Source organism: Gouania willdenowi, chromosome 5 (genome assembly GCF_900634775.1).
Source record: "Gouania willdenowi chromosome 5, fGouWil2.1, whole genome shotgun sequence".
NCBI classification, from domain to species: Eukaryota; Metazoa; Chordata; class Actinopteri; order Blenniiformes; family Gobiesocidae; genus Gouania; species Gouania willdenowi.
In genome coordinates this window covers 13,161,540-13,182,911 of record NC_041048.1, presented here as the reverse complement: position 1 = coordinate 13,182,911, position 21,372 = coordinate 13,161,540, and the positions used below count along the sequence as shown (strand labels likewise).

The 21,372-nt window shown below is 37.3% G+C and overlaps 1 protein-coding gene across 3 annotated transcripts in view; it reads left to right on the top strand.

Moving 5' to 3' along the window:
• The window catches only part of itga7 (integrin, alpha 7), a 39,936-nt gene extending 22,476 nt beyond the window's left edge, over positions 1-17,460 (top strand). Inside the window, exons 5-27 of one of the 3 annotated variants that reach the window (XR_003674077.1) lie at positions 783-890; positions 3,302-3,509; positions 4,350-4,546; positions 4,647-4,735; positions 4,833-4,960; positions 5,133-5,228; positions 5,327-5,388; positions 5,605-5,774; positions 6,762-6,905; positions 7,973-8,088; positions 8,391-8,577; positions 9,046-9,120; positions 9,716-9,795; positions 9,895-9,972; positions 10,058-10,160; positions 10,242-10,457; positions 11,914-12,030; positions 12,209-12,322; positions 13,473-13,571; positions 13,732-13,857; positions 15,185-15,347; positions 15,843-16,254; positions 16,748-16,884. Coding sequence is in view for 1 of the 3 variants with exons in the window: in XM_028446660.1 (XP_028302461.1) it covers positions 783-890; positions 3,302-3,509; positions 4,350-4,546; positions 4,647-4,735; positions 4,833-4,960; positions 5,133-5,228; positions 5,327-5,388; positions 5,605-5,774; positions 6,762-6,905; positions 7,973-8,088; positions 8,391-8,577; positions 9,046-9,120; positions 9,716-9,795; positions 9,895-9,972; positions 10,058-10,160; positions 10,242-10,457; positions 11,914-12,030; positions 12,209-12,322; positions 13,473-13,571; positions 13,732-13,857; positions 16,748-16,903 (2,669 nt within the window). In the remaining 2 variants the exon portion in view is untranslated. Of the gene's footprint in view, positions 1-782; positions 891-3,301; positions 3,510-4,349; positions 4,547-4,646; positions 4,736-4,832; positions 4,961-5,132; positions 5,229-5,326; positions 5,389-5,604; positions 5,775-6,761; positions 6,906-7,972; positions 8,089-8,390; positions 8,578-9,045; positions 9,121-9,715; positions 9,796-9,894; positions 9,973-10,057; positions 10,161-10,241; positions 10,458-11,913; positions 12,031-12,208; positions 12,323-13,472; positions 13,572-13,731; positions 13,858-15,184; positions 15,348-15,842; positions 16,255-16,747 lie in introns of all 3 variants that reach the window. The other 2 variants (XR_003674076.1, XM_028446660.1) reach the window with 2 other exon arrangements.
• The last annotated feature ends 3,912 nt before the right edge of the window (positions 17,461-21,372 follow it).

Genomic DNA, 21,372 nt, shown 5'->3' with positions numbered 1-21,372 from the left:
TGACACCGTGGGTCCGACTGTACACCTAACACGGCTGACACAACCACAAAAGCCAATAAATCTAAGAGGCTGATTAAAAAAAAAAAACAAGGTTTTGCTGTCCTCGTCAATCCGTGTACCGTTCATTCTTTGATTATTCCGTTTCAAAACCAAATCAAAATAACAAATTATATGTGTGGCTATTATGTCTTGACTTTTGGTTTTAAGTCATGAAAACAAAAATAACCACACCATTTATTTGTTATTTTGATTTGGGTTCAAAACAGAATAACCAAAGAACAAATTGTACATGGATTCTAGTCATGCCGTGAGGATTATTTTTCCTCTGGGTCTATCTGTATGCTCATTAACACTAAATTTGACAACACTTCTCTTTGTGGGTAGAAATATGGGCTGACAGTAAATCCTATGATGCCAGGATTGGCTCATTTTTTTGGGCAGACAGAGAAAACACTGTTGAAGCCCTGCAACATTCCAGCAATGCCTAGATTTTTTAATCTGAAAGTGGTTGCACAGCCTGTGGCTACAGTCTGAGTCAAGAACGTCAACCTCTCCATCACCAAGCCAGTGATTTTTGCAGGAAATATCTCTGCAGCGCCACAAAGCACCAATCAACCACATCCTTGTCTCACCTGCACTCCCATCTCCCCATTTTTTTTCTCTTTCTCACTCTTTCTTTTTGGCCCCTCACCATTTCACTGCCCCTTCACCACCACCCCCACCCCCACCCCCACCCTCTGTCTCTTTCTTTCTGTCTTTCTTTTCCTGTTTTTGGGCCATAGGGCTCTTGTTCATGGCTAGCCCCACTGAAGATGCACTGCTGTACAAAACTCTGGAGCCCTCCACCCGACCCACAGCGTACGAGGACGTAGCTCATAATAGCTACTTAGGTTTGTAGGCGTGAAGTACTGTTGCTTGGACTGGTTTGTTGTAGTGACCATAGCTTGTTTTTTTTCTTGTTCTGCGTCTTTGTCCTTTCTTCTAATTGCACTGTGTGTTTTTGGTCGACTTTTGGTGTGTGATCTATTATATCAACACTGTGTTTGTATTGTTTCAAAGAGACAGCCATCGGAAAGTTTAACAATGGAATATCAGTTTTATTTCATGTAAATATAAATCCATTTCTTTTAATTTCTATGTTTCTCTCAAAGTTAATGGTTGTCTCTTTTGAGTATCAGGATGGCGTCTGTTTCGTCTGTACCTCTTCGTGTCTGTACCTTTAGTATGTTTTGTCAAGTTGCATGCCACTATACCAGTGAGGATTTCCAAGGCTTCTTAGTGTTGGTTTTTCCGTAGAAGGTTGAAGTTCTACTAAACTTGTCTCACTAACAAGCAAAACATAGAGCTCAGTTATCTAATAGGAGTATTTCAGGTTTCAAGACCCTGCTTTAAACTGAAAATTAACAGATTATATTTATCTTAGTGGCATAAAAATGATAGAATTTGATATATACCAATAACTACCAGGCTCAGTAGAAGAAAAGCCAAAGAATCATTGAAGACTTTAGTGATCTTGTATATGACCAGAGTGATTTCTCATTGTTCGACATTAGCCTGTTTTTTTCCCCAAAAAGTGATGTGAGAGGCTAAGTGATAAATCTGGTGGTATTTTGCATCTCTCAGTAGCGACTTCCTTCCTTATTATTGGGACCAGTGTGATGATCTTGTGGAATCTTTTAATATTTCCTATTTTTTGTGTTAATTCATTATAAAATCTCCTAATTCCCCCCAAACTCTGACCCACCCAAATTGAGCTGTTGCCTTGACAACACTAATTCCCCATATGGCCTTTTGGCCTTCATTTATATCTCACATGCTTCCATTGATCCTAACCAGTGTGGTGTGCCCACCCTTGCATGCTGATTGTCATTACAAACCCTGTGGTAATTTGTTCTTTTTTTTTTTACCTAGTGTTGCATCTCCACTCTGACAGGAGTTCAACTTTTTCATGCAGAATGTTCAACACACAGAGATGCAGTAATCCAGGTTTTTAAAGTGACTTTATGCTCCCAGATACTTCTACCCATGGTACAAGCACATACAAAAGTTATATTTAAGATCAGACTAAAGTGCCTAAGAATAAATTTTATGAATAATTGACACTATATTTTACTTTATTTAATACCACTCACGACCGACTTGTGGATTTACATCTAATACGACAGTTTATATGAATATTCTTTTTCTTTTCCAGCATACATACAGTACCTAAAACTTTAAGGAAAGTTTCAGTTTATTATTAAATTTTATTTTCTAGATATGTTTTGAGAAATAGGTTTCTAAAACTGGAGTTCGGTCTCTTGACTTGAGTAGAATCATTTTTATGCAACTGGATTGGTCCTTTTACACACATTATGTAAAAGTCTGATTCTAAAATGAACGAAGAAGGTTTGTATTACCATGAAACTATAAAACAACTCGTATTAAAAGAAGTCCAACTTAATGATGATAGATTCTTACCTCTTTAGTTAGACTTACAATGTCCTTAGGAGCCTGTGCTGCATTCGGTTTCTTCTCTATTTAGTTTTACAGCGTCACACCCTTTTGTGAGCCGTCACGTTAAAAGCCACACAGAGTGGAAAAAACAGCACCCTTCGTCTTTCTGAGAGTTTTTGTGAGCTGCGATGTTGCATTCCACACCTGCTACCCTGGAGTTGTTGGCTGTTTGTTTCAGTTTTGTCTCCGTTTGCATGTTTACTCAGCACTAACAAATGACCTTCCTGTCCTTCCTTCTTCCCACTCCGCCTGATATTCTTGCAAATGCATGGGGTTGATTGTTGGGCTTTAATGCTTGATATGGTGTTGTTTTTCACAGACTGATGAGAATGCTTAAGTGCAGCTTTTACACAAAGTAAAAACTCATGGGCTTTTTCACGCTCTTATGCATTGGTCATTTAGCTAGATTCCTTGTAAATTTATGCTCACATTCCATTACACACAGTTGTACAACCACACAAGCGATGGCTAAGGTCATAAATCTGACTGCTGTTCACCCATGATGCTTGGATTGTGCGTTACCTACACAACAGCATCATGAATCTCAGATGAGATCAGTCAAAGACCAAAGCATCTCCTATTTACTGTCTCACCAGCACACACAGCACACACAGGACATTTATACCCATCATGACTTTGGCATAAAATCAATTCTCTCTAAAGACACATTTCATTAGAAAGTAGATGAGCAGGAACACGGCACACTGAGCATCTAAATCTTTTGGTCAATACTAACCCCTGACCCTTCCCCCTCCTCTACACTGTCTTCCATCTTTTTTCTCTATCCTCTTTCTTCCCTTGCCAGGGTTTTCTGTGGACTCGGCTCAGGGGATTATGAGCCTGGGAGAGCTGACCTTTGTGGCTGGTGCACCAAGGGCCAATCATACGGGAGCAGTGCTGCTGCTGAAGAAGGACAACGTGTATCGGCTGGTGCCGCAGCACATTTTCTGGGGGGAGGAGCTGGCGTCTTCATTTGGTTACTCTGTAGCCACCACAGATCTTAACCAGGATGGGTATGTAATACTTCTCAGTCAGAGGTTTTGTAAATCAAACTATTAGTAAGTCTGTTCTTAAGCATTGGTCTTGTTACTGTGAACCCTATAGATATCTAACGACTTCAAATAAACTCAAAAGAAGACACAACATGGCATTGATAAATGGACCAACTTTTGATGTGTCCAGTGCATTCTGTGGAGGCTGTACAGAGAAAATAGGAATTCATTCATGCTTTTAAAACTTTTTCAAATGCGCTACAGTATTTAATCAATAATGTGATAAATTATAGGTGAAATTGGCTCAAGGCTTAAAATCCACAGAAGTGACAACCTTTAAGGGTTTCGATCGTTAATTTCTTTTAATGTAATATTTATTGCCTAAAGCGTGTAGACTGAGGCCGATATAAATGTCATATACAGTACTTGCACCTCTCCAGGCTCTCTGCTGTGAAGTTGCTCACAACGCACACAAGGGGGCAGACGTCACCTGCTCAGTAACATATTCCACAGAGCGTTTAAATTAGTTCTTAAGTCCAGTTTTCACACGTTCCGAAAGTACATATTTGTTTTGCTCCCCCTCTGATGTGAGGATGCCGATTTTTATCTTGTAAATGTTTCTTTTTTTGTTTTACCTCAGTGGGCGGGACCTCTGAAACAGGAGGGTGTGACATGTTAATAATGATCTAATTCAGCTGCCATCATTTTCTATGATGGGATTGGTGAAATACAAATGTTTTATAAATCACACGTTGGTCCTGTCGTACGACCAAACGTGCACTCAGATTTGCACCCGTTTTCACGCAGCATTGATTAATGAGGGCAAATTGTGTGTAATGTCTGGTATGTGTTCTGACCCAGATGGACAGATCTAATCATTGGGGCTCCAAACTTCTTTGACCGCAAAGCAGAGATTGGTGGAGCTGTATATGTGTATCTGAACCCATTTGGTCACTGGGACGATCAGGCTCGACCAATCCGCCTCAATGGAACGTACGACTCCATGTTTGGGATAACAGTCAGCAGCATCGGAGATCTGGATCAGGATGGATACGGAGGTACAAGCAAGGGTTACCGAATCTAGTGTGACATACAAGAAAAAAAAGTTGATGTAAATGTATAGTAACAGTAACAGAATGTCTTTTTCTCTCTGATCAGATATTGCAGTAGGAGCCCCATTTGATGGAGATGGTAAAGTTTTCATCTACCGAGGCTCAGACGCTGGGATTGAGACGAAGCCTGCTCAGGCAATTTCAGATTTTTCTAAAAACCAGTTTGAAAATGAGATAAAGCATGCTGACTCATGAAACGAATAACCAAAGCAAACATTTTTCATCTCTTTAGGTGCTAGATGGACTTGACTTTGATGTGAAATGCTTTGGATACTCCATCTCAGGTGGTTTGGATATTGACAACAATCACTATCCAGATATTGCAGTCGGCTCCCTGAATGACTCTGTAGTTCTCTTCAGGTAATTGAAAATGGTTCACACATTTAATGAATTCCTGTTGTTATAAAAATCAGGGTTTTGTGCAATAGGCCTTTGATTGACTAACTATGGATGTCAAAGTCACAGTGATTCAGTGGCTAAAGTGATTTCCTGCTAATGCATTGAAATTTCAGTTTGCCTCTTTGTCTTACAGGTCTCGTCCAGTCATTCACGTGGTTAGAGAGATTTCCATCAACCCTCATCACATTGATTTGAAGCAGTTAAACTGCAAGGGCAGGGATGGCGTCTGGTAACTTAACATCTTCTTTCTAGAAATCACAAATAGGAAACAAGCCTGATTGAAGTATATCTGTCACTTTTCCACTTTCCTTTTTTTTTTTTTTTTAGTGTGGAGGTCAAGGCCTGTTTCACCTTCACGGCCCACCCACAGCACTACTCACCACATATCAGTAAGCCCCACCTCGTTTTTCAATGGAGTGACAGCAGTCATGTCTATTCTGAGTAGAAAGTTTACTGTGAGGTAACGCGAGACTTCATTATGATTGAATCAATGTTGTGTTGCTCTGCACACCCTTAGATATAGGTTAAAAGTATTTTCTGCCCCAGTGTGTCCCTGACATTTGTGTGTTTCAACCTGCTGTGTTCAATCACCCCCCCTCTCTTAGCTCTGGTGGTGTATTTTGAAGCCGACACTGAGCGCAGGAAGCTGAATCTCCCGCATCGTGTAAACTTTCTGGGTCGCAGCTCTTTGGATCCAGAGTATACGCAGACAGAGGAAGTAGAACTGCATCGACAGCGTCACCCTGTGTGCACTACAGCCATCTTCCAGCTGCACGTCAGTATCTATCTATCTATCTATCTATCTATCTATCTATCTATCTATCTATCTATCTATCTATCTATCTATCTATCTATCTATCTATCTATCTATCTATCTATCTATCTATCTATCTATCTATCTATCTATCTATCTATTCAGAGGTGTAAAGAGTATTGATATATACTACTCAAGTAGAAGTACGGCTACGTATTAGAAATTTTAATCAAGTACAAGTAAGTCATACATAAAATACTCAACTACAAGTAAAAAGTAGCTAAATTAATTATATATATTTTTGGTAATAAATCTTGCCATGGTTCCGTTGCATACTGTAAACATCTCATGTATAAACTTAAAAAGGAAGAGACCAAATCTTGCACAATTGGAACTTAATTTTTTCCCACAAAGGCGTCTGTATAAAATAAAAGTTTGTCAAAATGCACAATTCTTCTTTAAATAACATAACACTAATGAATTAAATTAAAAATAAAATAAAAAAAAATTCCGAGTCTCTAATCATAGCTACATTTATTAACTCTAAAAGTGAGAAAATATTCAAGGCTGTTTTGGTGCGGTGCATTACGTTTAATCTGGTTGGTCGGCTACGATGTGATGCATATTAGATTGTTGTCTGGTCATATTATTTGTAGTTTCACAATGTCGGTTGATCATTTTAAAACAAAAAATAAATTTACTCAGTTACAGTTGGGTGTAGAAATTTAATGAATTACTTTATTGTAACACGTACTTAAGTACAAGTAAAATTACTGATATAGAAATATACTCAAAAAAGTACAAGTACCTATAAAAACAACACAATTATAGTATTGTGATTACTGATAACCTGTCACTTAAACCTCTGCTATCTATCTATCTATCTATCTATCTATCTATCTATCTATCTATCTATCTATCTATCTATCTATCTATCTATCTATCTATCTATCTATCTATCTATCCCTTTATTTAATACAGAAGTAAATTGTGGTTCTGTGTGTGCAGGAGAACATCCGTGACAAACTGAGACCCATCTCATTGGCCATCACTCATACAATCAAACCAGTGCCACCTCACAGACACTCCGCCAATTTGGGGAAACTTCCACCCATACTGAGCATCTCTCCGTCTAACACTCTCCACTCCGAGGTCAGTGTTACTGTAAAGCATAAAGAAAACAGGTTCTTTATGATTATGAATTGTTTTAATGTATGCTCCTGTACAAACGTTTTACGTTTTTGATCAAGCTAAAGGCTGTGATTGAGCATTTAAAGATATTTTGATTATTTTATTAGTTACTATAATACTAGCCCCTTTCTGAACCCCTTTTGTGTAGAAAAGCACATAGCACAAAAATGAATGTATTATGACAGGCGTACTGTTTCATGAATAGGCTGTGTATGTGATGTGTGAGTGTGCAGCCAGGGGACTATTGTCACAGTAGTTGACAGAGGTCTAAAAACACTCTTGAAAATGAGACCAAAGTATGAGCTGCGCATATGCAGAAACAAAACTACCAGTAAACGCCCAGTAATCCCTCACTTCAAATCAAATTATGGCAAAAACAACCAAGACTAAGAATTTTTCATTTATTTTTTTTCTCGCAAACTATGGAAAATACACAGGAAAACAAAGCAATTACAACTTAAAAGGTGTAGTGTTAGTTTTAACTTTAACACTAACAAACTATTTATCTTATAGCAGCACTGTAATCTTGTTTTTTTTTTTTTGCAACACCAGCAGTTACCAACATGCTCACAGCATGTTTTACTAGACGATGATTGGCAAAATAACGCATTCCGTCATCCATTGTCATTTTTCACATTTTAAAGAGAAAACTTCACATTCCTCTTGTTGTGGCCTAAAACAAAAAAAGTGGTTTGATGCAGCAAAAATGTACAGACTTTTTTTTAAACAAAAAACAATCCAATTAAATCATCAGCAGAGAGGGGGCAGGATTTTTCAATACGTTTTTAGATTTCTGTGGAATTCTATGACATTTTATAACATCATTTATTTTGTTTATATTTACCCTTTACACTGGATTTTATTAAGCGAGTACTATATCAGAATATTTTATCGTTATAGACATAATAACAATATTTAGATTTTTGATACAGTTATATTTGCAACTGATGAACTATTTAAGCTTTAAAAATGTCAATCGCAAATTTATCACATTTTCTATAACTGCTTGATTTGATTCTTTACTGAAGGTGAACTTCCTACGAGAAGGTTGTGGTGATGACAAAATCTGCCAGAGCAACCTGAAGCTGAGCTACCAGTTTGGAACGAGGCCCCTGCACTCTGACCTGTTCATCCCACTGCCAAAGTTAGTACCTCTGCTTGGCTCCCTGTTAGTAGCTGTTGGATCCAACAGTGTGTTGTTGTTGTTGTTGTTGTTGTTGTTGTTGCCTAGCTCCATTCTCATTTTAAATTCATCCATTCCCTTGCTCCACAAATGTAGACTTCAGGTGTAAAATGTATTTATATTAATATTAGATTTCAATGAATGAACATCATACAATAACTGCTAATCAATCAGTGTCAGCTCATTTGTATTAACAGTACTTTTTGTCTTCTGATCTTTTGTGTGATAATCTTCTCTTTGTCTTTGTATTCCCCATTTCACAGAGATGAGGACAATATTCAAGTGTTTTCTCTATCAAACCAGCGTTTGATGGTGATGGAGATCACTGTGACCAACATGCCCTCTGACCCCCTGTACCCTGATGAAGATGGTGATGATGCTCACGCTGCTCAGCTGCTGGTCTCCCTGCCCGACACTCTGTCATACGCCGGCTCCAGGGTCCCACCGCAGGTAACTTTGTCTAATAGAGCGCGGGTTGCACTATGTGTGGCCATACCAGCCTATCATTGCCCGATCTCGTTAGATCTCGGAAGCTAAGCTAAGATGGGAGACCACTGAGAATTACAGGTGTCACAGTGGGGTGGCAGTCACCCCAGTGGTATCTGCCATTGTGTCCTTGTGCAAGACACTTCACCCACATTGCGTAGTATGACTGTGGTGTGTGAGTGAGTGTTGGTGGTGGTCGGAGGGGCCGATGGCGCACTATGGCAGCCTTGCTTCCATCAGTCTGCCCCAGGGCAGCTGTGGCTACAATAGTAGCTTACCGCCACTAAATGTGGAGTGAAAGAATTATCCCTTAATTATGTCAAGTTCCTTTGACTGTCCAAAAAAGCACTTTATAAAATTGATGTATATAATTATTATTATATATTTTGTCTGAAAGAAAAAGTTTGAAAACGTTCTTCTTTCTAACTCTAGATGAGATGCCAAGCCAACCAAAATGGCTCTCAAATCGAGTGTGACCTGGGAAACCCGATGAAACGAGACACTAAGGTAGGAGAGCACATAATGTTTGTCATAAGGAAAGTTGTTAATGTTAACATACCAGCACTATATTGTCTTTTTTTTTTACAAGCATTTTGAGTTTGAAATAAAATCCATAACTACAAAAAATGCAGCACATGAAACGAGCCATATGAACAGTCAACAGCATTAAACTCAATTATATTCCCCTTTTCTGCTTCATTTACATTTAGATAATCTTACCTGTTACAAAAGTTGCAACCTGTTAAAAACTTTAACAAGTTTTGCATTTAACGTATTATAGGGCCAATTATTCATTAATATACAGTAAAAATGTGCAATTACTCACACTAATTTGACAAATTAAAAAAAAACAAAAAAACTGAGTGTCTAACTAAAGTAGAAATATACTTTTGACTCCTAATGACATGTTAATAATTCTGCAATGTACCAAAAAAAAAAAAAAAAAATCAATTGTTTGTTTTCTCTCAGTCTTATGCTACGGTTCTTTTTTCCCAACATAATGTCAATCCTTTAGTGCATTTAATTTAAAAAATATATTTTCTTAAAAACCTTAGTTTTTAAACAAAACTTGAATTAATTTGTTGTTGTTAATGTTGCTTAGCTCAAATTCACCATAAACCTGAGTACATCTAACATCACCATTGAGACCACGGAGGTGAAAGCAGATCTTATACTGTCCACGTGAGTTTTACAATCCCTCTTTCACAATGACAATATATTATTTATTTATGTATGTTTAACTATTTGGTGTGATTTTTTTTTTTTTTTTTTTTAAATCAGTATCAGTGAGCAGCCTGACTTAGCCCCAATCACAGCCTATGCTAAAGTAGTGATAGAGCTCCCTCTATCGGTCAGTGGGTAAGTGCGCAGCATATTATTTTTATATACAGAGATATGAAGTTGTGTGCATGACATGTTTCAACACTTCTTCTTTGTCTTGTAGAGTGGCTCGTCCTCACCAGCTGTTCTTCAGTGGGACGGTGAAGGGGGAGAGTGCCATGACTAGTCTGGAGGATGTGGGCAGCCCTGTGGATGTAGAGTTTCTGGTAAGGGAGAAAAGTAACCTGCTTTAAATTTCTCCTTGAACAGAGGCCAAAATGACCAGCATATGCACTTTTTTCCCCCAGTTGGCGAATCCAGGTCAACCACTTCAGACGCTTGGGTCAGCCTTCCTTAACATCATGTGGCCCTATGAGCTAGCCAATGAGAAATGGCTTCTATATCCGGCCAGTCTGAAGTTTGAGGGTCACCCAGACACACACTGCACTTCCAAAGGAGCTGTGAATCCTCTGAAGCTTCCCAGCTCCTTACCTGCTGTACTTCAGACACCTGCCATTACTGAGGTAGAGGAGCTACGTTAACTTCAACAGCAATAGGGGAGCAGAGGATTTCAACACAATATGAATTTTTTTGTGGAATGATACGTCATTTAAGACTTAATTTCAAACAATCAGTGCCTTAAATGATAATCAGAAAAACATTTTTTTACGCCAAAAATTGCTTCTCACACATTGGGAAAAAAAGAACCTCCACATATAAACATGTGGTTTGGTCAACTTACAAATACTGTCCATCTAGAATGGATAAGATACACACTTGTTCAGAATCTTTCTTATTTTTAAAAGGTATGGTCTCCTCTCTTACATCACCTTTCTCCGAGACCCCGTTAACCTTAATATCTCTAACGCATAATTTGAATCCATATAATGGTTTGATCAGTTGGACGGTTGGATGGGTGGGTGGGTGGGGGTTTGTGTGGTCCTTTACCTCACCAGTGTTTTATTTTGCCTTAGTTATTTTTGTGATTTATCATTAAATCTGTGTACTTCAATCATTTGTTACCATCATTCATGTATCTAGTTTAGTTTACAACAGAAGTGTAAAGAGTACTGAAACTGTATATCCTACGAAAGTAGAAGTACTATTGAAATTGTACTCAAGTACAAATAAGTTATACATAAAATACTCAAGTACAAGTAGAAATTAGCTCAATTAAATAGTACTCAAAGTAAAAGTTACTAGTTACTTTCACCCCCCCCCATGCTTATTTTTGGTAATTAATCTTGCCACAGTTCCCATGCATACATTAAACATCTCATGTTTAAACTTAAAAAAGAAGAGACCAAATCTTGCACAATGAGGACTTAGTTTATTTTCCACAAAGGCATCTGTGTAAAATAAAAGGTTTGTAAAAATGTACAATTCTTCTTTAAATAAAATAACGCCAATAAATTAAATTCAAAATAAATGAAATTCTCAGGCTCAAGTATAGTCACAGTTAGCCATGTGAGTAACAACACACTGTTGGTAGAAACCCCAACCTGAGCCAAAGAAAATGGCTGGGTATTGATCAGAAATGGCTCTACTTAAGACCATAAGGATTTAAAAAACAAAAAAAAAAAAATTAAAAAATGGTTTAACGTGCCTTCATAAACTGCTGACCTGAAATCAGTACAGTACTGTGGTTTAAGGCACCAATTTTTTTAAAAATAAATTACTCAGTAATGGTTGGGTGTAGAAATGTAACAAATTGCTTTACATCTTTTAAAACATACTTAAGTACAAGTAAAATGACTGATTTAGAAATATACACATAAAAGCTACTCAATAACAGTAAAGTGAATACTTGTAATTTAATACTTTCACCTCTGGAAATAGTACATAATTTATGACAGATAAATACATGTTTCAAATTATTCAAGAAAGTATCACTTAGAGACAGATTTAAAATAGGGCAATGATAAAAAAAAAAGGCTTTTTATATTTATCTTGTGTGAACCACTGTATCATTTATACAAGGCTGGCAGAAAACGTCGTTCCCATTCTGAAGAGGAAGGTCAAGTGATGAAAAAAGGCAGCGTGGGACGCACTACACCAGCTGTGGCAGCTTCTGAAAGACGCAAGTCACTCAGGCTGGTAAGGAAGTAAACAAGGTCAACTGTGGAGAAGGTGGTTCAGAGATGAATAGGGAAGACACATTAAGGATATAATAAATCATGAAAGAATCCAGACGTACGATCTGTCATATGTATGGTCTCTTTTCACAGCTCTTAATGATAGAGCCACTTTAATGGAATGTGTTTTTATTCTTCAGGATTGTCTGCTGGGGTCGGCACGCTGTGTGCTTTTCCAGTGTCCTCTTCACAGCTTCTCAGGTCAGGCTGTCTTGAAGATTCATGGTAGGCTGTGGAACAGCAGCTTCATTGAGGTAACGCAGATGTCTGATGGGTTTATTGCATGTAATAACACTCAAAATTTACCTAAAACACCCATGTTAAATAATCATCAGATTAGAGAACAATGCCTTTACCAGGATCAATGCATGAACACAAGTGCTTCTATACCATGAAGATGTACAAATCAGTCTGTGCTCTGAGTAATAACAGATGCAAATACACTTGCTAGTTAATTGATATATTACTGTATATCGTTAGAGAATTATTGTATTAATCAAAATCTCTGAATCACAATGTATGCAGAAAAACTGAATCATTTGTTTTGCTTGTGGTTTATAGACATTTCATTGTGAGTTTTGCATCCGTGTGTGCGTCCGTCCGTCTGTCCGTCCAAGTTAAAGGGACAGCTATTCTTAGAAATTGTTTAAGATAGGATAACCAAATTCACTGTGTAGCTTCAGGGTATCAATACCTTGATGGAGTTTGAAAATGAGAAGTGCGCAATTATTTTTTGGGAGTTATTGCCCTTGTTCCGTTTTTTGGAGTCTGTTCGAGGTATCTTCAAAGGGGACAGCTTTTCTAAGAAATCGTTTAAGATAGTTAGTAATTTTATATTCTGATGTGATAATATTTTCTTATGTATACATCTAAGTTGTTAGATTTAGGAAATTTCGGTAAAGGTTGTGAGTTATAATGATAACCAACCTGGCGGGGGATGTTGATGACTGTCTTCTTGTTTTGTATACTCACACAAGAATGTGGCTAAGTTCCTACTTGGATGATAATGAGCAAAAGGCAAATTTCTGATCAGAAGATTAGAAATCTGGCTGGAGCAGGAACTAAGAACGATGACTTTTAAGGGTAAAGACTGAAGCTAAGGGAAGCTTTTGAAAACCAAACCATCTCAGAGACTAATAGCATCGTGAAAACAGGGTGAAAAATAAACTGAACATACCCGTAGATACCAGATGCTATATTTGTCATTACGGACAAATGTGAGATGAACCTAAAAGCCAGAACAATAGACTGACAACCAGTAGCTTTAGATGGTTCATTACCAAGGACTGAAGACAAATGAGAGGTGGATGGACGGAAATGCAAAAGCAAAGAAATTTAGACCAAAACATATGGTGCAACAAACCAGTGACTGAAAAAGAGGCATTCTCTCACTCTGCCCCTCAGGACTTTTCAACTGTTTCTGCCCTGGAGCTGCTGATCAGAGCCAACATCACTGTGAAGTCCAGCATCAAACATCTAGTCCTCAGAGATGCTGCAGCACAGGTAGTTGTCGTCACACTTAAATAAAATAAAAGTTTTGTCTTCTCTAAAAGGGAAAACGACTACTGGGGTTTGCCATAAGTGCAGCTTGAGATCAAGGTTTATTGTCATGATGGGTTTTTATCAATGAACAGTAAACACTCTACCTTTCATTTCTTTTCAGGTTTCAGTGATGATTTATCCTGAACCTGGACTTGTAGACCAGTACTGGATTCCCTGGTGGATTATCCTCATCGCCATCCTGGCAGGTATCCTGCTGCTGACTCTACTTGTCGGCATACTGTGGAAGGTAAAGCAGTTAATACCAATCTTTATTCATTTCAACATGACATGCAACTCCAGCACACTTAAGCTTTCAATATATGCACAAGAATGCCCTGATAGAAAAAAGTAATAAAAAAAAAATACATATGAACGATATAATACATATGAACAATGAAAGAAGGATTTCTAGCCATAGGCGTTTCTGTCTTTTGGCATTGCATATTGCCTACTGAGCCACTAGGGGGCTTAGAAATAAATGTGGGATATAAGAATACAACAAACTACCATCCTAAGCTTTAGCCTGTGTTTAGCCTGTGCTAACCAGTATTTTAGAAATCATTGCCAAGGACTCCACTCAAAAAATACCACTTCTACAAAATAATCGAACATGTGCATATCAGTGGGTGTAATGTCAAACTCATCATATCAATACATTTCAAAGTTCTACCAATGCACCGTGTGATAATATAAACCTAACATTTCCATCACCTGATGTTGGTTCATTGAAGAAGCTCAGAAAACACAGTAGTTTAGTTTCCTTGAAAATACAACAGTTTACATAGAAAATGCAATAGTTTCCTGAAATGTTGGAGTAATGTAGCCTGGCTGTAATGCATTGTTATAATCACTCAAAGATGACATAGTTACCATTAATTGTCTCTGTATCATTGTACGTCTGTACTGGCATTAGGTGAAAATCTAGTTCTCAAATTGAGGTGTTTTGACTTTGTATTACTAGAATTACTGAACTGATTAAAGTAAAAAGCAATGATTTAGTGAAAAGGCAATAGGTCGGGGGTTGAATAGGCAGATCCAACATCTGAGATTCTTTTAGCTGAGGTTGTGAAAAAAGAAGAAATAAAAAGGTGTGTATTAGCTAATGAGATATTTTATATATGTACTGTATTTGTTTTCCCAGGAAAACACACAGAACCCGAAGAAAAACATTTGTATATCATATCCATTTGGGATGTTGGTTTAAAGCGTAGCCACATCTGAACATCTGCAGACAATGACACCCTCAATGTAAAGTGGTTTTCCCTGATGATGTGGTCCTCAGCATAGTGGGACCTTTAGAACGAGTCACACGTTTGGTTTTAATAGCATTGATTCAATCGAATGAGTCCAATGAAAGCTCCTCCTCCTTTCTTTTCCTCAGCTATTGTGGTTTTCATCACATCCTGTGTTTTCTACCTGCTTATTTCAATCCTGCTTACACTCATTTGTTTCTCTCTCTCTTTTCTTTTATGTGTTTTCTTTGTGTGTCTCGTCTTGTTTTCTCTCCTTTTGAATAAATCTGGGGGCTTCTCTGTGTTTCCCTCCTTCACACCCCCATGATTGTCCCTGTCTAGTGTGGGTTCTTCAAACGCAGTGAGCCACGTCGGCACTATGACACAGAGTACTACCAGGCCCACTTGGGGGTCCAACCCTCGGAGGTGGAGAAGCAGGCTTCAGAGCTATAATACAAATATCTATTTTCTGGCCTGCTCTCCCCTCCAACCCTCACTCCAAGCGGTAAAAATCTCAAAGCACTCACTGTTTGTTCCTAACTGAGCCTGAGGTTGGAGTGTTGTATTACAGCATGAAGCTTTTGGTTAATTTAACAGACATTCACAAATATGAAAACATGAATACCTATTTGATTAACTCGGCTTGCTTTAGACAAATGGCTGCTCATGCATTAGCGGAAACAACAAGTGTGGTTGAGAAATTGGAAACTGCCAACCAAGTTGAAATAGTGACGTTTTAAACAATTCCATCAATGTTTGTTGTTGCTTTCAGACCATTTGATTAAATTTTGATTGGTAGATGTTTAAAAAGGTGGCTGCTGGCAGATTGGTCTGCTGCTGACAACTTTAGCTTTGAGTGGATTCTGGTTGATGTTTTTAGCTCATTATCTAACACTGATGAAAATGCACTTTTATTTGCCCTGAAAATATCTACATCAAAGGGTTTTCACGGGGCTTAGAATCTGATATAAACTGAAAATATATTATACGTTCCTTCTAGGGGAGCACGGTGGCCTAGTGGTTTCCACGTCTTCCTCAAAGCAAGAAGGTCCTGTATTCAAGCCCTGGGCTGGACACTTGGGATTCTCTGTTTTTAGCTCATTTTCTAACACTGATGAAAATGTATGTTTGTTTGCCTTCATAATATCTCCATCAAAGGGTTATGCTGAAGCTCAGAATCTGATCTAAACAGAAAATCTAATGTACGCACTTACCTATACTGCCAAACTCTTAATGAGCAGCTTTTTGTGGTTTTACCACAGCTTCCATGAATGATATCTGCCATGCCATGGTGAGAATATGCACTGAGAGATCATGATCTGTTCTGGGAACTGAACCAAGGGTGACATTTTAGTGTGGTTGAACTGAGAAGTTGTTTCAAAGCTTTTGGACATTTACAAACAGTTATGGAGGTGAGCAGCTTTGAAACAAACATGTCTTGTACCTCTCTCTTCATTGATAACGTCAGAAACAGTCATGTATTCCTTTACTGTATTCATCTTTTTTTGTGTTGTGCCTCTGTTTTTTATTCAATGATTTTTACTCACCTTGGCAAAAAGTTATCTCGGTTAACTTGTTTGATGACCTGATATTTTAATATGGTTTTGTTACTTCTAACATTTAAATGACATTTTAGTGTGTTTCAAGACAGGCTTTTGACATTAAAGATTCACAAACACAAAGAAAGGGCCTTTATCAACTCATCTGTCTTTTGAATTGGGTCACCTTGAGAGAGCTGTCTGATGATAATTTTGTCTTCTCATCTGTATTCATTAGATAACCTGCACTAATGCTCAAACAAAGGCAAAGAAAAGTTCAGCCAACAAATGAAAGGATGTTTATTTTAAAACATTAAAATGATTCATTAACTTTTTCCCCTTTGCTTCCTTTCTGGTGCCTTGACAGTGTGGCTTCTTCCAACGGGCACACTACAAAGACAAACTGCCTCAGTACCACGCAGTAAAGATCCCTCGCGAAGACCGACCTCAGTTTCAGACCGAGAAGTCATCTGGCGTCCATAAAAAAGAGTGGTCCACACACTGGAGTGACGGGACTTCCTAAAACATTACAAATCACCACGTGTGGCACTCTGTGTTTTCATCGAAAATAATGGACTAAACTCTGGCACAAAGACTGGAGTCGGAAACATTGATGCACACTCTGCTGCGTCAGTATTTGCATAAAGAGGGTTCTGTTTCTGGCATTGTTTCTGGGATTATCATCTTTACATTGACCTTGGATAGGCTGTTTTTAAAGATCAACAGGAAAATAGTGCACACACTGGAGCTGCTCAAGTATGTTTCTGATAAATGAAAAGCGGAGGATGTCAAGCCAAACACATCATGCATGAATGCACAAATATACAGAGTGGACTTAGATGTGAATGCACATACTGGACAATGTCATTCAAGAAGTCACTGCCCATGACAGAACAATACTTTTTGCCTTAAGCACTGCACCACTGATGACAGATACTAAAAAAAAAGCTTTTTAAAAAACAAACAAAAAAACATGATAGTTGTGTTTTTCTGCTTACCACTGGGATTCTGTGAGTGTTATACTGATTGTATTGTTTACAGAGCTAGATGTTGGCTTTGGGCCTGGGTTCACTAGCCTATCAAAAAGTTTTGTGACTTCTCACAGGTCACATGAAAAAGCTTTTTTTTTTTTTCCCCTATTTAGTGAGCGTCCTAGTTTATAAAATTTGAGTCAAATCTCAGAATCATTAGAGTCATTAGAGTAGAATTGAAGAACAACAAGAAACCACATTAACAATACAAGGCTAGAGCACTGATTTCGCCTGAAAATCAGGTGTGGCGGTGGGGAAGTGGGGGGATATGGTGGTGGAAGTATCGACAGGTGTAGCGTATTAACCCTCCTATTATCCTTAGGGTCAGCTTGACCCCATTCAGTGTTTATCAATGAAAAAACTAAAGTTGACTTTATTTCTTTTGCTTCATATTTCAGGACTCCAACTAATTTGATGGGTATTTGATTAAGCATAAAATTATCATGATGATATTTTTTTTGTGCTGATGACATATTGCTAGCATTGGTGTTCCTCGTTGGTCAATTTGACCCCAAGCTATTTTAGCTGTGTAAAATGTGTTTGTCTGTGTGTGACCCATGTGTGACCTTACAACCCCACTGAACAGGTTTACTGTCAATGAGGTTTTGGAACAGCTCTTTCACAGTAAAAGTGACGTAGAGTAGAAGGTGTCTGAGACAGAGGACTTTATAGTGAATAACCACTAATATGTTCCAAAAAAGGAGATAAAAATAAGTAAATAAGTTTATGAAAGGGTGAGGTGTCAATAACATATCAATATGGTTTATTCTAAAAGATTTTCAAGATAGACTTACTCTAATACTGAAAGGAAAGGTCATATCACCACAACCAATAGGGTTCATCCTCTTGTGGTCATTAATGTTATCAGTAAATTTGAGAATATTTAGATGAAAACTATTCAAGATAAATTCATTCTAATTTAAAAGTTTGGCCTGATGGTGGTACTAAAGAACAGGTCAAGGTTTCATTGGCAAGGGTTTATTTATGTATTAAACAAATAAATGAAAATGGCTGACACAAAAATGTAAAAAGGTAAAATAATATTTGAGGATAATAGGAGGGTTGAAGTTTAGCTGCAGCATGGAAACTTTATGACTCTAAATACAGATTTAATAAAGCATTTTTCTACTTGATAATGTCACTTTTAGTGTTTCGGTTGAGTGTTAGGTAAGAAAACACACTGTGATTTTAATTTAAACCCCAAGATGTGTGGCTGAAAGTCACATTCAAATTGATGACACTGTATTTTTTTACTATGATATATTGTAAAGATATGTCACCAGAACACATCATTAAGTTTGTACAACTGTAGTTTATAAATTCTTCACTTGACGTGTACTAATGTGTTTTTTTTCCAAGCTTTTCTTCTCCTATGCTCTGATAAACCAGTCGTGGCACCATGGTACAAACTATTTCTGTTCTGATGTTTTTATCGTTGCATATAAGTGCCTTATTGTAAAACTGGCAGGTTGGAGAGCTGCTGATTACAAAGGCTACTGCAAAAAAAAAAAAAAGAAAAAAAAAGATCATGTTGGAAGCATGTTCTGAACACCCACGGGCATGTAAATTATTCCAACACTGATGCAAAATGAAGAAAAGGAAGATGTTTTTTTGTTTTTGCATCAACGATGTGACCATAAAGCATGAGTCAGCTTCATTTTTAGATATTGCTGGACAATCAATCATTAGCTGCATGAAGCTGTTACTGTAATGAGGTTTCCATCATGTTTTTTTTTCCCCCTTTGCCAAAAGTAATGTGTTGTATTTATTTGTTTTTCTTTTCTCTTCTTTTCTTGTTTTTGTTTGGGCTTCACTATTTGAAAATTGTAAATAAAAGGAAACAAGAATAAGTCAATTAGACAATAATGATTTTATGATCTTACATAAGACGTACTTTCATGAGTCATGACCAATTATATATTGACATGTCATTTAAAAAAAAAACCACAGGAAAGCAGAGCATTTTTCATTTCCACATTCTACCTGAGTATTAATTCATTATTCATGCCAAAATAAATTGAAATTAAAATGAGCTCTTATCAGAGGAGGAAAAGGGACGATGATTACTGACACAAACCCATTAAAAAGATCCAAGATAATAATAATAATAACAATACATCCATTTTTATAATTTCCTCAGAAATGACAAAATAGTGTTCAAGCCAAAATTTGCTCAGTCAATAAACTGCACAGTGGCTACCCCCAAGATATCACCTTCCTTGATGTTAAACTTTAAATCTTTAAATGTAATAAAATGACTATTGGTCAGACTTTTGTGATACAGATCTTCTATTAAGGATATTTAGCAGCTTTTAGGGCAAACATGTGAGAAAGGTGGAGCTCGGTTGTTGGTTTTCTCTGCGATGTCTCTCCATTCACCATCATGCTAACAACTTTCCAACAAACAATCATCAGTTCTTTAAAATAATAATGTTATTCTATAAAAATACAGTTTTTAAGATTGTATTTATCATCCAGGCATTTTCTGACCTGCTTGCTCCCTTTCATCATCAGGCGCTAGGCGGTGGATTATATTTATTGTCTGAATAGAGTTTGAGATTTACATTTACATTGGTCACTGTTAGATATTTCTGGAATATTGCCCATATTCATCTTATATGTATCGTTATATGAAGCCTGCACTTAAGAGGGCCACAAGTTAGTTTTTTGATAAAAGCCATGACCTATTTTGTCTACAAAAAAGAAAAAAAAAAGTATAGTCAGAGCTAAAAGCAAAACAGTTTTCATTATAATCATATAATAAAACAACTTCCTCTTCTTCAACAGCACACAATGATTCAGGACTCGTTTCTAACGGATGGATAAACCTGAGTGGTTGCCTTTTTCTCTTTATCCACAAGCAGAGATGGTTTATTTCATCCTACAGGGTGTTGTAGGAGGAAATAAATACATCTATGAAGTTCTCCCGACGTGGGAGAGGTGATTGAGCCGGTTTTGTGGTACGAGGCTAAATAAAGACAAGAAGAAAAACAAACTACAGCTACTGAATACACTGACAAGATGTGGATGGACTAAAATAAATACTGCAACTGTTTTACTATATGGAGGATAAAACTGTCAACCTATAAGATGTGGGCCAATGACACATACTGTACGTACTATACCAAAGACGTCAGCTTAGTACTTTAACCACACTTCAGTGATCAATGTCTCACGATTTGAACTTGCAATTATTTAAAGAACGATTGACGCAAGTCTGGATCCCAAACACAAATCCAATGATCTGGAACACTGAACGTTGGAAAAAATGATATCTTTATCAACAGAAAATGTAGGCAAATTATTATTATAACAATTATAAGGAGGTCTAAATAAACTAAATAACCAAAACCAAGTTAAACAATCAAATCAAAGCACGTACATAACGTGTAAAAAACAAAAAAAAAAAACCTAAAACTGAGCTCTTGCTGTGACGTGACAAAAGATAAATGATGACATTTATCTCCTGTCACATCACAGCAACTAATTAGGATCTCTTCATATCTGAGAGCTGCTGGTCTTATTACACTAATAAAAATGAATTCCCCTCAGGCGTCTCTCGTCTCTGTTGCCATAGCAGTTAAACGATGACGATAGAACTGTGTCCACCTTCTTAAGCCGATTGTAACCCATTAGGAAGTGAGATGAGTCAGTTCTAGTGATGTTCCATCCAGTGTGAGATGACTAATCATGTTGTAAAGTTAAAGCAGCAAAAAGAAAGAAAGGAGTTCAGCTTAATGTCACTGTAAAGACGCCACTGGTTGAGGAAAAGCACTGAAATCCACCAAAGAATTAATTATCTTTAACTTTATCTCAAATGATTAGATTATGTTGTTTAATGATTGCTTTACTTATTTTAAAGGTTGCCCACGGAAGTGAACGTGATTCATTACAGAGAAAAATATAAAGAGAAAATAAAAGTGGAGGAAAAATAGAGTTGTCTTCTGCATTCTTTAGTCAA